Below are 13,213 nucleotides of genomic sequence, written 5' to 3' on the forward strand. Positions count from 1 at the left end.
GATGTTCATCTCTCATTAAGATTACTATAGAAGTAGGGGTCTTTCACAAAGATTCTGTAGGCAGGAGTAAATACTTACGCCTCAAAATTATTTTCAGTCCTTAGACCTCTGAGAGACCATAATTCGCCAACTTGGAGAACATTCGCCAAATTTTGAAGATAGCTTGTGATATTTATGGACACCTGCGAGTGAGAGAATTAATATTGAGGTAAACAAACTGTGACTGTAACATTAGTTGCATAGAATATACAATGCAGTGATAATAAAATACAACTAGCACCATGGGATCTGTTCACTAACACCCAAAATCTCAACCCATTAAAAGAATTTGGTTGATGGAACGGAATGATAATGTATTTGTATTACTATTTTCATTAATTTTATTGCTAATTCATTCATTTGCTTGTACTGGCCCTTTTCATCACTTGCTTGTGTATAGGGTGGAATAAAAGAAGGAAACATGACAAGTCTGCCCCTATTTTTTACGAGTTGGAGATGTCATTGTCGAGCAGGGAGAACCTTTCATTCAGGTTCATTTAAAAGGTACACAACAACCAACTACACATGCACAAGACCAAGGAGTGACTGAGAAGCACCTAGGCACGAATTTGTGACGTCATGAAAGAATGTTAAACAAAAGGTTTCAAAAGCAGGCGATGTATCGTTCTGATTAATTCGAGAACTGCTCAGAAAATAGATAAGTTCGAGTTTCTATATTTTTCACTCCATAATAATCCAGAAAAAAATAAAATTGGTGAATGAGCCTAGAATGTAGAATACACCTGGTTTACATGGATATGCTTTCTCTTAAAGATAATACATCTACAAGGGTTGTTTGTGAAATAAGGTTTCCAATAATTTTCAGTTGGACCCTAAAAGTCAAAGGCTCATGTTTGTATGATACTGTGAGGACACCAAGGGATTCTGGTTGATTGATCCGTTGAATCCTAGGAATGTGGTGAGATCAAGTGATGTGGATTTCCTTGGGGATGAGTTCCTGTGCACCACAATGAAAATTCCTGAGGCTGATCTACTTGAGGAGTCACACTCCCATGAGACCCTACCGAGTAGCATGATTGGTCCATCAGCTGAGCGGCCCATTAAAGTGAATGCTGACTGGCAGCTATTGGAGTCACACCCAAGAGAGTTACCTGTGCCGACCAGTGAGGATTAGCATGTGGAGCTAGAATGTGAGCAGCCTATGCAGCCAACCTGTTCAGTTCAACCTGAGGAGCCGAGGATAGAGTCGTATTTGGTGGAAGAGGAGGAGGAACTGCTGGACCCTGAGGCATCCTTGTCCCCTGATCCTGCTGATGATGAACCAAGGTATCCTAGGAGGGAATCTCATCCTAAAGAATATCCTGATTACATCCTGTATCAGGCTATTGTGGAGGAAGGTAAGGAATTGACGGTTGATGAGGCACTAAATGGAGCAGATTCTGTTCAGTGGAAGGCAGCTATGGACTCTGAATACGAGTCTCCTCAGCGAAATGGTGCTTGGGTGCTTGTGGATTTGCCAAAAGGCAAGAAGGCAGTCGCATGTAAATGGGTGTTCAAGGTAAAAAGGGATGCCGATGGGCTTGTTGACCAGTATAAAGCACGTCTTGTTGCTAAGGGCTTCCCAGAGAGAGAGAGGTGGCATTGACTACGAGGAAACTTTTTCCCATGTAGTGAGATATTCCACATTAAGATTCTTAATTGCCCTTCCAGTGGAAATGAACTTGGACATTAATCACTCGGATGTGTCCAAAGCCTTCCTTAACGGTGATCATGTGGAGAAAGTGTACATGGACCAGCCTGAGGGCTTTGTTGTTAAAGGGAAGGAAAACAAAGTGTGCTTGCTGAAACGAGCTATTCATGGTTTAAAACAATCATCAAGAGCATGGTACGGTAAGGATAAATCTTGTCTTGTCTGAAATGGGGTTTGAAAGATTGGAAAGTGAACCTTGTGTGTATTGTAAAAAGGGCAAATCTATTCTTGTATGTTGATGACATTTTTATTTTCAGCAATAACTAAAAAGAGAGAGAAAATTGAAACTCATGTCCAAATTTGAGATGAAAGATCTAGGCGAGGCAAAGAGAGTGTTGGGCATGAGAGTACAGAGGCAAGATGGTAAAATTATGCTGGACCAGAAGAGATACAATGAAGATGTCTTGAAAATTCAATACGTCTGAGTGTAAATCTGTCTGTACACCAATGGAAGTTAGTCATGAGTTGTTCAAAGGTTCTGAGCAACAGTGGGATGAAGTGAGCAAATTACCATATCAACAATTGATTGGGTGTTTGATGTATTTAGCTGTGTGTACTAGTCCAGATATTTTGCATGCTGTTGGAATCGTAAGTAAATATGTACAATACTTGTTTTGGGTTGGAGCAGTGGAAAAGCGCCAAGCGTGTGCTACGATATTTAAAGGGTACATTGAATCATGCCTTAGTGTTCAAGAAAACAGGCAAAAGTGTTGTTGGTTTTGTGGATGCGGACTGGGCTGGTGATAAGGGTGATCGAAAATCCTGCACAGGGTTCGCCTTTAAATTGGCAGGTGCTGCTGTTTCATGGGAGAGCCAAAAACAAAGGACTGTTGCCCTGTCAAGCACAGAGGCAGAATACATGGCCCTCTCCGAAGCAGCAAAAGAGTGTATGTTCCTTCACAGCCTGTATTTTGGGGGAAGAGGAAACAGTTGTGCTGTTCAATGACAACCAGTCGGGCAAAAAATTGTGTATGAATCAGATGTTTCATAGTAGAACGAAACACATTGACATTTGTCATCACTTTGTGAGGGAAGCTGTCAAATCAAATGTTGTTTGACTGATTTACTTAAATACCCAGGATATGACAGCGGACATCTTAACAAAGCCATTGACCAAACCGAAACATGAAATATTAGTTCAGAAACAGGGGCTTATGGAAATATAGCGTAAGGGGTGGTGTTAAATTCTATGGATAGTTAATCTATATTTCTGTTGTTTTCTGCTGGATAAATTCATGAGTATTTTGTTTTTTTTGTCTTATGCATGTGGCGCACTCTGCTATGTATTCGTGCACACTAACTGTACTCTGTATGTCTTCTGTGATGCGATGGTTCAATTTAAGACACGTGTGCAAGTATCTGCAAATATCTTATTTCTGCGATGAAAACCTTGCCCGAATCATCCATATTTCAACATTTTTGGCAATCAAGGTGTGTGGGGCAAGGGAGTACCCACGATCAATACTAGTAGGGGGGGCAAGCAATAGTCATTCAAGTTGTAACATTTTAGCACATAAAAGGTTAATGAAACCAACAAAATAATGAAATTATCACAGACATTTATTAATTTTCTTTAATTATTTGATTTAAAAAGTAATGATTTTGATTTTAGTTCCATATCTTTTACTAAAGAAAATACTTTTCTTTTTCTTCAAAAGAAAACTTGTTCAAAACTTTCTTTTTTTCGATTGCATATCTTTTTGCTTCCTCCTGCCCCCTACTGGATATGCCTTTGGTCTGGGAATGAACAATACATTTTAGGAAAGCTTAAAATTGTGCCATAAAGCTATTTTTGAGCTCATTTTTTGTTGGGATTATTATTATTTGGCATTGTTGCATAGCGTGTATCATCTTCTATATAACTGAGCCATTGACCTCCTCTCCACTGTGACTGTAGCTTTTTGGGAACGTAATATTACAGACAACCCACCTAATGCAAAGACAGATACATATAGTGGTGCCATTGGATGCAATATCTCTCAAGAAATCCATAAAGAGAGAGCTAACATGGAATGGAAGTATATTCTAAGTGTAGCATGTCATTACTAGTGCTGCCCAGTTACTTATGTATCAATTTAAATTTTCACAAAAATGAAAGATACATTATTTGGAGCAGAACTAAGTTAGTGAAATCAATGTCAAAATGCACAACATTTGGAAAGTTAAGCACATAATTCACTAACTCTTGGTTAACTATGTGGTATTCCATTATTTCCTGGATATATAGACAGTTACTTATACCACTTATTTTATAAGAGCGCGACCCGGGTTTCAATGAGTAATCATCATCATCAGGCGCTAATTATAATAGTAGTAGTAGTAGTGTTTGGATTTAGGGTGCGTCGACGGCAAGGTCATTTTGCACCACTACTGTGCGATTTAATTACTAAAGTTATGTATTAAGTAATCTACTGCATCTGATGTCTTCGTTGAAAGTGTGCATAATTAGACTTTATTAAAAATGTTTATTTCTCTGAGAAACCGAAATGTACAGATTAAGTTGGTAGGGTGGTCTCCTAAAAGGGTTTTTAGGTCTCCCCCTAGATTATTTCGTCTTCGCGCTTCGCGGTACTTAACACAATCTAGCATGATGTGTCTAATACTTAATGGACATTTACAATCCCCACATTGGGGAGGTTCCTTCTCTTCAGTAAAGAGATACGCATGGGTCAGGGGGCTGTGCCCTATCCTCAATCGTGTAAGTACTACTTCCTCTCTCCGATTACTACGAGCTGAGGAGGGCCACGCTGCTACCATGTCCTTGATGCCACGGAGCTTGTTATTATTTAGAATCCTCCATGACTCCCTCCATTTTCCAAATACCACGTTTCTTAGAGATGCTCGTAAGTCCTCGTGGGGAACCAGCGTTGAGACAAGAACTTCGTTATTCAGAGCTTCCTTGGCCATAGTGTCTGCTATCTCATTCCCGGCTATCCCCTCATGTCCCGGTACCCACAGAAAATGGATATTCAAACCCTTGCTAATTATAATTTGTTTATCTTGTTGTTAATCTTGTTGTTGTGTCATTGGTTATGTATGAATATGTAATTTGGTTAAGGTGGTACAAGTGGTACGCCGAATAAAGATGGCGGTTTGAGAAGTTTCCATAGATCGTTCGTGTTATTGCCACATGCTTGTTCTATTCCCAATTGTCTTGAACCTATGTGTTTAGTTATGGTCTGGGCACCACCAAATATAAGTTTAAACAGTTGTTACCTAGTTACTTGATGAATTTTAAAACGGACACCAAAATAGGTGAAAAGGATGGGTAGAGGTATTCATTTATAAGGGTACTATCTTGATTTTCAATAACTTTTAAAAATTTCTAACTGTTCCCTAGAATCCAGTTCTCGGCGGTCATTGCAAAAATTTAAAATATTCATTTTAAAATCGCTTCTGTGGCAGTTACATATTAAGTGCTTAGCAAAATTACTCTTTTCATCTTTATTATGTTTGTAAGCACTTAAATGTTCTTTTTTCCTAATTTCAAAACTTCTTCCTGTCTGTCCCACGTATACACCATTGCAATCGCTGCATTTCAAAGAATATACTCCACATCTATCCAATCGGTCTATATGGTCCTTGCATTTAACGATCAGTCTCCTTAAGGTGGAATAAGGTTTAAAAGCCAAGCGGAATTTGTCTTTAGGGTAAATGATGAGCCATTTTCAGAGAAAGTGCATTGAGGTACGTCACTGTGCACCACTGCTTCTTTTTATCCTCGTCCGCCAAAAAACATTTGGTCGATAGCCAATCTTCTCTGTTTTTTTAAAATCAGTTTATCTATTAAATTTTGAGAATAACCGTTGGCAGAAGCAATTTGTTTAATGGCGATGATTTCTTTCTTAAAGTCTTCTTTTGAAAGTGGTATGCTTAACAGGCGATGAATCATGGAATGAAAAGCCATAAGTTTGTGTGAGTAATGGTGTCTTGAACTTGCTGGGATGACATGATCGGTATAACAGGGTTTCCGAGAAATGGAGAAGGAAGTTAAGCACAAACCCCTTCATAATAGATTTCCAATTCGTTGGGCTCCATCAGCCAGGAGGGATAACTGATGTAATTGCGCATTGTATCAGCCTTGTTCAGTGTTGCCTCCTTGGTTTCCTCATCCATCCAATCCAATTGCAAAACCAAATCTGCAAAAGCACTCTTGATATCGGCCAACATGCCTTTGACTCTAAACGTCTTCTCCTCGATTACATTGGTGAATTCTTCATCATCATCGTATAGAGATGTATCGTTCATGGCCAGTTCCTCAGAGGCCTAAAGCCATGATACCGCCATACCCATCATATCATTGGTTACCCGTGAACAGTCCATGACCCTGAAAGAGTTTGATAAGGAATACGACGTGGTAATTCTAATTCACAGATAGAGCGTCACAAAAATTTATCATCACTTAAACTATCAAAATTGCCTTGCATAAAATGTAAATCATTATTGCTGACATATTTATGAAAACTCTTTCAAAACTTATATTTAACTTTTGCACTAGTATGTAAGTTCATTATGAATAAAATTTTCGGCCAAGTTTAGGATGGCATATTGTGTGCATAAAAGTTGATTGAAAATTTTTGTGAACATTAATATTTAATTATAAAAAGAGGGAATATTTTGGATTAGTAGGATGTGTGAAATTAAAAAAAAATGACTGTACCTTGATCGAGGGATTTCACCTCCAGTAATTTTTTCCACATATGAATTGTATAAATGCCTCATTAAGCTGTTTCCATGAGGTGCTGCGATGTGCATAACTTCCCACCACAAAAGGCCCTCTGTAAATCAATGCATTATTTTGAAGATGAAAGGAAATGAATATGCCATTCCACAGATAATTTTGATTTACATTTTTATTATTAATGGAGGAAAGAGTTCAGAAGTGAGCCGAGCTCAGCTTGGAGTCAAGTGGGATTTGAGTGCCCAGCATATGTATTAATTATGTAAAGGGGTGAAATGACCCTTTAAAAGGAGGAGTGAGGAAGGGAATCAGGCACTCACGTCCACACCAAAGAAATGAACGTTCAAAAGGAAAAAGGTTTGCTAACCCTTAACCAGTGACGTGCAATTCTCGTTACACTACCAGTGACGTGCGGTCTGGGAGACCGCAATAAATCAAAAAATTCGTAAAACGTTGCAAAGTCATTTTTAATGCTTAGTTAAATGCTTCTTTGACTGCTTAAATATTGTAAAACTTATGTTTAATATTATGCATTCCCAATTCTAACCAACTTCTTCAGTAAAAATTGTTATTAGAAACAGGATCAAGAAACTGATATCAAAAACACTTGAGTTGTTATTTTTATTATGGTACTTTTTTAAATTAAGTTCTTAATTGTCCACCTTAAGCAACTAAAAATGCTTCCTTACAAATTATTAATTATTGTTATTATTGACAAATCACTAGCAATTTTTTTTAACGACTTTTTAAATTATTTCCACCAGCATTACGTTTATTGGTTTTTCCAAATTAGCGACGTGAGGTCACACAGACCGCTACTCAAATTCAGTCGCAAATTTTCAGATGTAAATAATAAGAACGTTGAATTTTAAGAGCACTATGTCCTTATATGGGTAGTAGTGTTTGGATTTAGGGTGCGTCGACGGCAAGGTCATTTTGCACCACTACTGTGCTATTTAATTACAAAAGTTATGTATTAAGTAATCTACTGCATCTGATGTCTTCGTTGAAAGTGTGCATAATTAGACTTTATTAAAAATGTTTATTTCTCTGAGAAACCGAAATGTACAGATTAAGTTGGTAGGGTGGTCTCCTAAAAGGGTTTTTAGGTCTCCCCCTAGATTATTTCGTCTTCGCGCTTCGCGGTACTTAACACAATCTAGCATGATGTGTCTAATACTTAATGGACATTTACAATCCCCACATTGGGGAGGTTCCTTCTCTTCAGTAAAGAGATACGCATGGGTCAGGGGGCTGTGCCCTATCCTCAATCGTGTAAGTACTACTTCCTCTCTCCGATTACTACGAGCTGAGGAGGGCCACGCTGCTACCATGTCCTTGATGCCACGGAGCTTGTTATTATTTAGAATCCTCCATGACTCCCTCCATTTTCCAAATACCACGTTTCTTAGAGATGCTCGTAAGTCCTCGTGGGGAACCAGCGTTGAGACAAGAACTTCGTTATTCAGAGCTTCCTTGGCCATAGCGTCTGCTATCTCATTGTGTCAGCTTGCTATGCTTTGTCAGTGCATATGACAAAGGAGCCGCCGTGGTCACCTAGGGCTTCTAGAGCTGTCCTTATGGCATAAAGCTCCGCCGTGTATACACTGCACATCGGGTGAAGCTTTGCTCTGATGTTCCCGTGGATAGGGGAGAACACTGCACATGCACAAGCAGAGTTATCTTTCGAACCGTCAGTGTAAACGGGGGTAAGGTTGGGGTGATTCCATCGTAACATGGCAAACAAACGCTGGTACTCCGAGGGAGTTGTGGAAGACTTCGGTCGAGATCGTGAAAGAATATTCACCACCGGAGTGGGAGTGATCCAAGGGGGGTGTTCCGAGAATGAAACAGGATACACTTCAGGTAGCGTGAATTCGCATCCGCGAATAAAATCGTTAAAACGAACGCTTACTGGTCTGGTTGCTTTAGTCCTTCGGTTAAAAACATTAATAAAACGGGGTTTAAAAAGTAAACTATAACATGGGTGACTCGTCATTGCTAAAATTTTGGAAACGTAGCTACAAAGAAGCCAGGTCCTTCGGTAGCATAGAGGAGGCTCGCCTGCGTCGGTATATATACTGGGAATCGGGCTGGTCCTAAACGCCCCAGTGCATAGTCGCAGACCCGCGTTGTGCACTGAATTAAGTGCTTTCAAATACGTCTCGCGAGCGGACGCATACACGAATGAGCCGTAGTCTAATTTCGACCGCACCAGTGTGCGGTAAAGTAAAATTAAGGTGGTGCGGTCTGCTCCCCAAGATGCGTGGCTTAAAAACTTTAAAATGTTCAAAGACTTCAAACAGTTTACCTTGACAGAATTAATGTGCTCCTTCCAGTTGAGTTTGTGGTCGAGGGTCATCCCCAGAAAACGGACTGATTCCACAAATGGGAGGTTTCTACCACCTAGGTGTAACGTGGGATTTACATGGACGCCCCGAGTGCGAGAAAAGTGAACGCACTTTGTTTTCTCCAAGGAGAAAAGGAAGCCGTTATTTTGGGTCCATTTGTGAAGTTTATTGATGGTGAGTTGCGCCATACGCGATGCATTCACGACCCTAGATGATCTGCAGAAAATCGCGAGATCATCCACAAACAGTGACCCTAACACTGGCTCCTTGATGCAGTGAGCTATGTCGTTGATCGCAATAGCGAACAACGTCACGCTCAGAACGGAGCCTTGGGGAACTCCGTTGTCAAGAGGGTAAAAATTTGACAACAACTGTCCCGTCCTTACTTTAAAAACACGGTTGGTTAAAAAATTTTGTATAAAAATGGGCAAACAGCCTCTAAAACCCCACTCGCGTAATACGCGTAGAATCTTACGTCGCCAGACCCGGTCGTAAGCCTTCTCTAAGTCGAAAAATACACCGACTACGTGTTGGCGGAGAAGGAAGGCTTCTTGGATGAAATTTTCAATTCTAACCAAGTGGTCCATTGTGGAACGGTTCCGTCTGAATCCGCATTGTATCCTAGAGAGGAGTTTTCGACGCTCCAGCCACCAAATGAGACGTCGATTTACCATTCGCTCCATTAACTTGCACAGGCAGCTGGTGAGAGAAATCGGCCGGTAAGAATTCGGATCAGCTCGGTCTTTTCCATGTTTTGGGATGGGAACAATGACGGACTCCCGCCAGGACGGAGGAAAATCCCCATTGGCCCAGAGCTGATTAAAAGTTTCAAGGATTTCCAGCAACGCCGATTCCGATAGATTTCGGAGGAAGGCATTGTGGATCTCGTCGGGTCCTGGGGACGTGTCGTGGGAGTCTTGGATGGCAGATTTCAGCTCCCAAATGGTAAATGGCATATTGTAGTCTGCCGTTGTTTTAGGCTCCATAAAGGATATAGGGACGTTCTCGAGCCTTTTCTTGAGGATCGCAAAAGAAGGTTCATAGCATTCGTCGCTGCTCACTTTGGCGAGTAATTGGGCGAATACGTTCCCTATCGCAGCTGGAGAAGTGATAACCTTTCCTTCGACTTCTAGGAAGGATATACCTAGATGCTGGCTGCTACCCGATATGCTCCTCACCTTACGCCATACCTGTGCAAGTGGAGTCCTGTGGTTGAAACCGGAGACAAAATTCATCCAAGAAATCCTCTTTGCGTCCTTTATTACCTGACGCGCTTTCGCTCTTAGTCGCCGAAAAGCGGAGAGATTATTTGCTGTAGGATACTTGTTGAAAATTCGGAGAGCTTTCTTACGTTTTTTAATGGCTTCTGCGCAGGTTTCATTCCACCATGGCACAGCATTTCTTGGAAGGATGCTTCGAGATCGTGGTATGCTAATTTCGGCGGCTTGAATGATGCTGGATGTCAAAAGATTTACGTTTTTTACACAGTCGTTGTTTTTATCCCACACGTAGTTAAAATTTGAGTTAAAAAGATGCCAATCAGCTTTCCGGACAATCCAACAGCCTGGTCTAATAAAATCGGGGTTTAAATTTTGCTCCCTTTTGATTAAAAGGGGAAAGTGATCGCTCCCACTAAGATCCTTATGCACAGAGAGTTTGAGTTTATTGACCAAACTAGTCGATACAATACCCAAGTCAATGGAGGAAGAATCGCCGCTATAAGAGTTAAAACGGGTTTTCTCGCCGTTATTGAGCAAAATTAGGTTAAAATCACTAATAAAACTTGATAAAATACGTCCCCTACGGTTGCACTGTTCCGGGGTGCTTCCCCATAGACGATCGTGAGCATTGAAATCTCCGAGTAAAATAAAAGGCTGAGGTAGCTGATGAACAAGGGATTCTAGATTAAAACGGGTGACGGGTGCACCCTCCGGCAGGTAAACGTTGCACACCGTTATCGCCTCGGGAGCGTGCACCGTCACCGCTACCGCTTGGAACGGTGTGTTAAGATTTATTCGGGAGGTGTAAAGAGCCTCCCGGACAAAAACCGAAACTCCACCATGGGCTCGTTGGCCGCTGGTATCGTCCAATCTAAAAACGTTAAAATGTTTTAAAAATCCCTTGTCCGTGTCCTTAAAACGTGTTTCCTGCAGACATATACAGGACGGGTTAAAATCTCTGATTAAAATGTCTAGCTCCTCCTTATGCCGATAAAAACCGTTACAGTTCCACTGTATGATAAAAGCCATTAAAATTGATAAAAGGTAAATAAATAAATAGATTAATTAATTTAAAACTGACAGAGGGAGAGTCAACGCTTAATGCGTCTTCTCTCCTTAGCCTTCGCCCGGATGATTTCTGATTCGGAAATATATTCGTCTTCTTCCATAGACTCTGGTTGGCTACGCGTAGGCGAACCAGATGGACCCGGGGACTGAGATTTTCCACGCCTGCTTTGCGTGGCCACGGTGGGTGTTGTGGTTGGGTTCTTCTTTGAAGAGCCCTGACTAGCATCGTTTTTTCCCGGCGGTGTGCCCTTCTTCGTTGCCGGCTTGGTAGCCTTATCCGGCTTGGCTTGCTTTGCATTCTTAATAGTATGTTCTTCCTTATTTTTCTCTTGCGTGTCTGTATTGTTAGTTTTCTCACTGTCTACAACGGCAGCATACGAACGGGAGAACGTAGGCGCGATGAGTGTTCTGTTTTTCTTTCGTGCTTCTTGATATGGCAGCTTTTCCACGGTCTTTAACTCCATTATTTTTTTCTCTTCTCTCATCTTGGGGCAATCTCGAGAATAAACCGGATGTGATCCCTCGCAATTCACACAGGTTGGTGCAGAGGTGCACGCGTCACTTTCGTGTTTATCTTTGCCACAGCGCGGGCAGGTGGCCTTGCCCTCACATCTGGTAGCGATGTGGCCGAAACGCTGGCATTGAAAACACCGCATGGGGCTAGGAATGAATGGCCTTACGGAAACAGATTCGTATCCTACATAGACCTTGTCAGGAAGTTTGTCACGACAGAAAGTGAGGATGACGGACGTGCTGTTGGTCAGCTCACCGTTCCTCTTTGTCTTTAGACGGCGGCAGTCTATTACACCCTGAGACGCCATCTCACTCTTTATCTCATCTTCAGAGACGTAGAGTAGGTCGTAATGCGAAATGACTCCCCGACATGTATTGAGTGTTTGGTGCACCTGGACCTTAACGGGTATTTCGTTAAATTTTGTCATTTTCAATAACTTTTCGCTTTGTGTTTCGTTGCTGGTTTTAATTAACAGTGATCCATCCCTTAATTTTTTGGCCGATTCTAAGTCACCGGGTATCGCTGCCGACAGAACTCGTCGTATTAGAAAGGGAGATACCTTTGTCAGGGTCTCACCATCATTAGCACATCTCATAACAAGGAATTTCCGACATGCGGTAGACTTACTTTCTCCCCCGCCCACTTCCGGACGGGATCTTTTCGTTGGAGGAAGAAAGTTGTTATCCATGGACTCAAAACAGAAATTCATCCCCTGGGCTCCCCACCCACCATGGAGCCACACATTCGGGACGCCACACCGAGATCCGGTGTGGTCGCCAGGGCTACCCGAGGGATATAGGAACCTTTGATAGGGGATCTCTTTTGGGTTAGAACCTCCAGCGCAGGGGCCCTCCGAACCCACGCACCTTCGGCCGCCCTACAGAGACCCCCATATCTCCAGCACTAACCCGTCCTGGCGTACGCTCGGAAGGAGCCGCCAAGCTCCCCAGCCGCCAGGAGCCGATTGACCGAGCTGGGCTCTTCTCGGCCGCCCGTTTTTCGGGGAATCCAGGGCCGAAGTGGGGTATTGAACTCCGGCCCATACCGGGTTTCCGACGCCCAGCTGGGTGCCGGAGAACTCACCCACCAGGATCCCCTTCTCCCCCTTGTACGGGTCTCCACGCACGGCAAACACGTGGGTGAATCTGGACGCCAGATGTTTCGGCTACTCAGCACAGCAGAGTCACATGCTGTCTGGACGCTATCCTAGCGTACGAAGGGTTTTTTGACGAGGTTATCTCCCCGGTGGGCTCGGGTACGTGGGGGCGCGACTCCCCAAAGGAAGAGATCACCCTCTTCCCCCCGTGCGGGGACTATGTCCTTATATTACAACATTTAGACGCTCCCGAGGAGTATGGATATTTTTAAATAGTAATTTTGAAAATATTCATAATTTTAGAAACTGTCTCTCCGACTGCACGTCACCTGTTAAGGGTTATCACCACGGCTTAGAAGACATGGAAAATTGCTTCTAGGTTTAGGAAAAATCTCTCTCTGACACTATGCAATCAAGGAATTCTAAGAGCTCGTGGAAATTAATAAAAAAAAAAAAAAAAAAAAAAAAAAAGCAGTCCAGTTGGTATTTCTCTTCTTTAATTTAAACAATTTGATAATTTGGCAATCGAAAGC

The 13,213-nt window shown here is 42.0% G+C and overlaps 1 protein-coding gene across 1 annotated transcript in view; it reads right to left on the minus strand.

Moving 5' to 3' along the window:
- Positions 1 to 94: 94 nt before the first annotated feature.
- The window catches only part of LOC124164057, a 111,015-nt gene continuing 97,896 nt past the window's right edge, over positions 95 to 13,213 (minus strand). The window contains exons 15-17 of the mRNA XM_046541226.1: positions 6,411 to 6,528; positions 5,753 to 6,077; positions 95 to 182 (exon numbers count right to left, since the gene is read on the minus strand). Coding sequence (XP_046397182.1) covers positions 6,017 to 6,077; positions 6,411 to 6,528 — 179 coding nt within the window. The 3' untranslated portion in view covers positions 95 to 182; positions 5,753 to 6,016. The remainder of the gene's footprint in view (positions 183 to 5,752; positions 6,078 to 6,410; positions 6,529 to 13,213) is intronic.

Source organism: Ischnura elegans, chromosome 8, assembly GCF_921293095.1.
Source record: "Ischnura elegans chromosome 8, ioIscEleg1.1, whole genome shotgun sequence".
Classification (NCBI taxonomy): domain Eukaryota; kingdom Metazoa; phylum Arthropoda; class Insecta; order Odonata; family Coenagrionidae; genus Ischnura; species Ischnura elegans.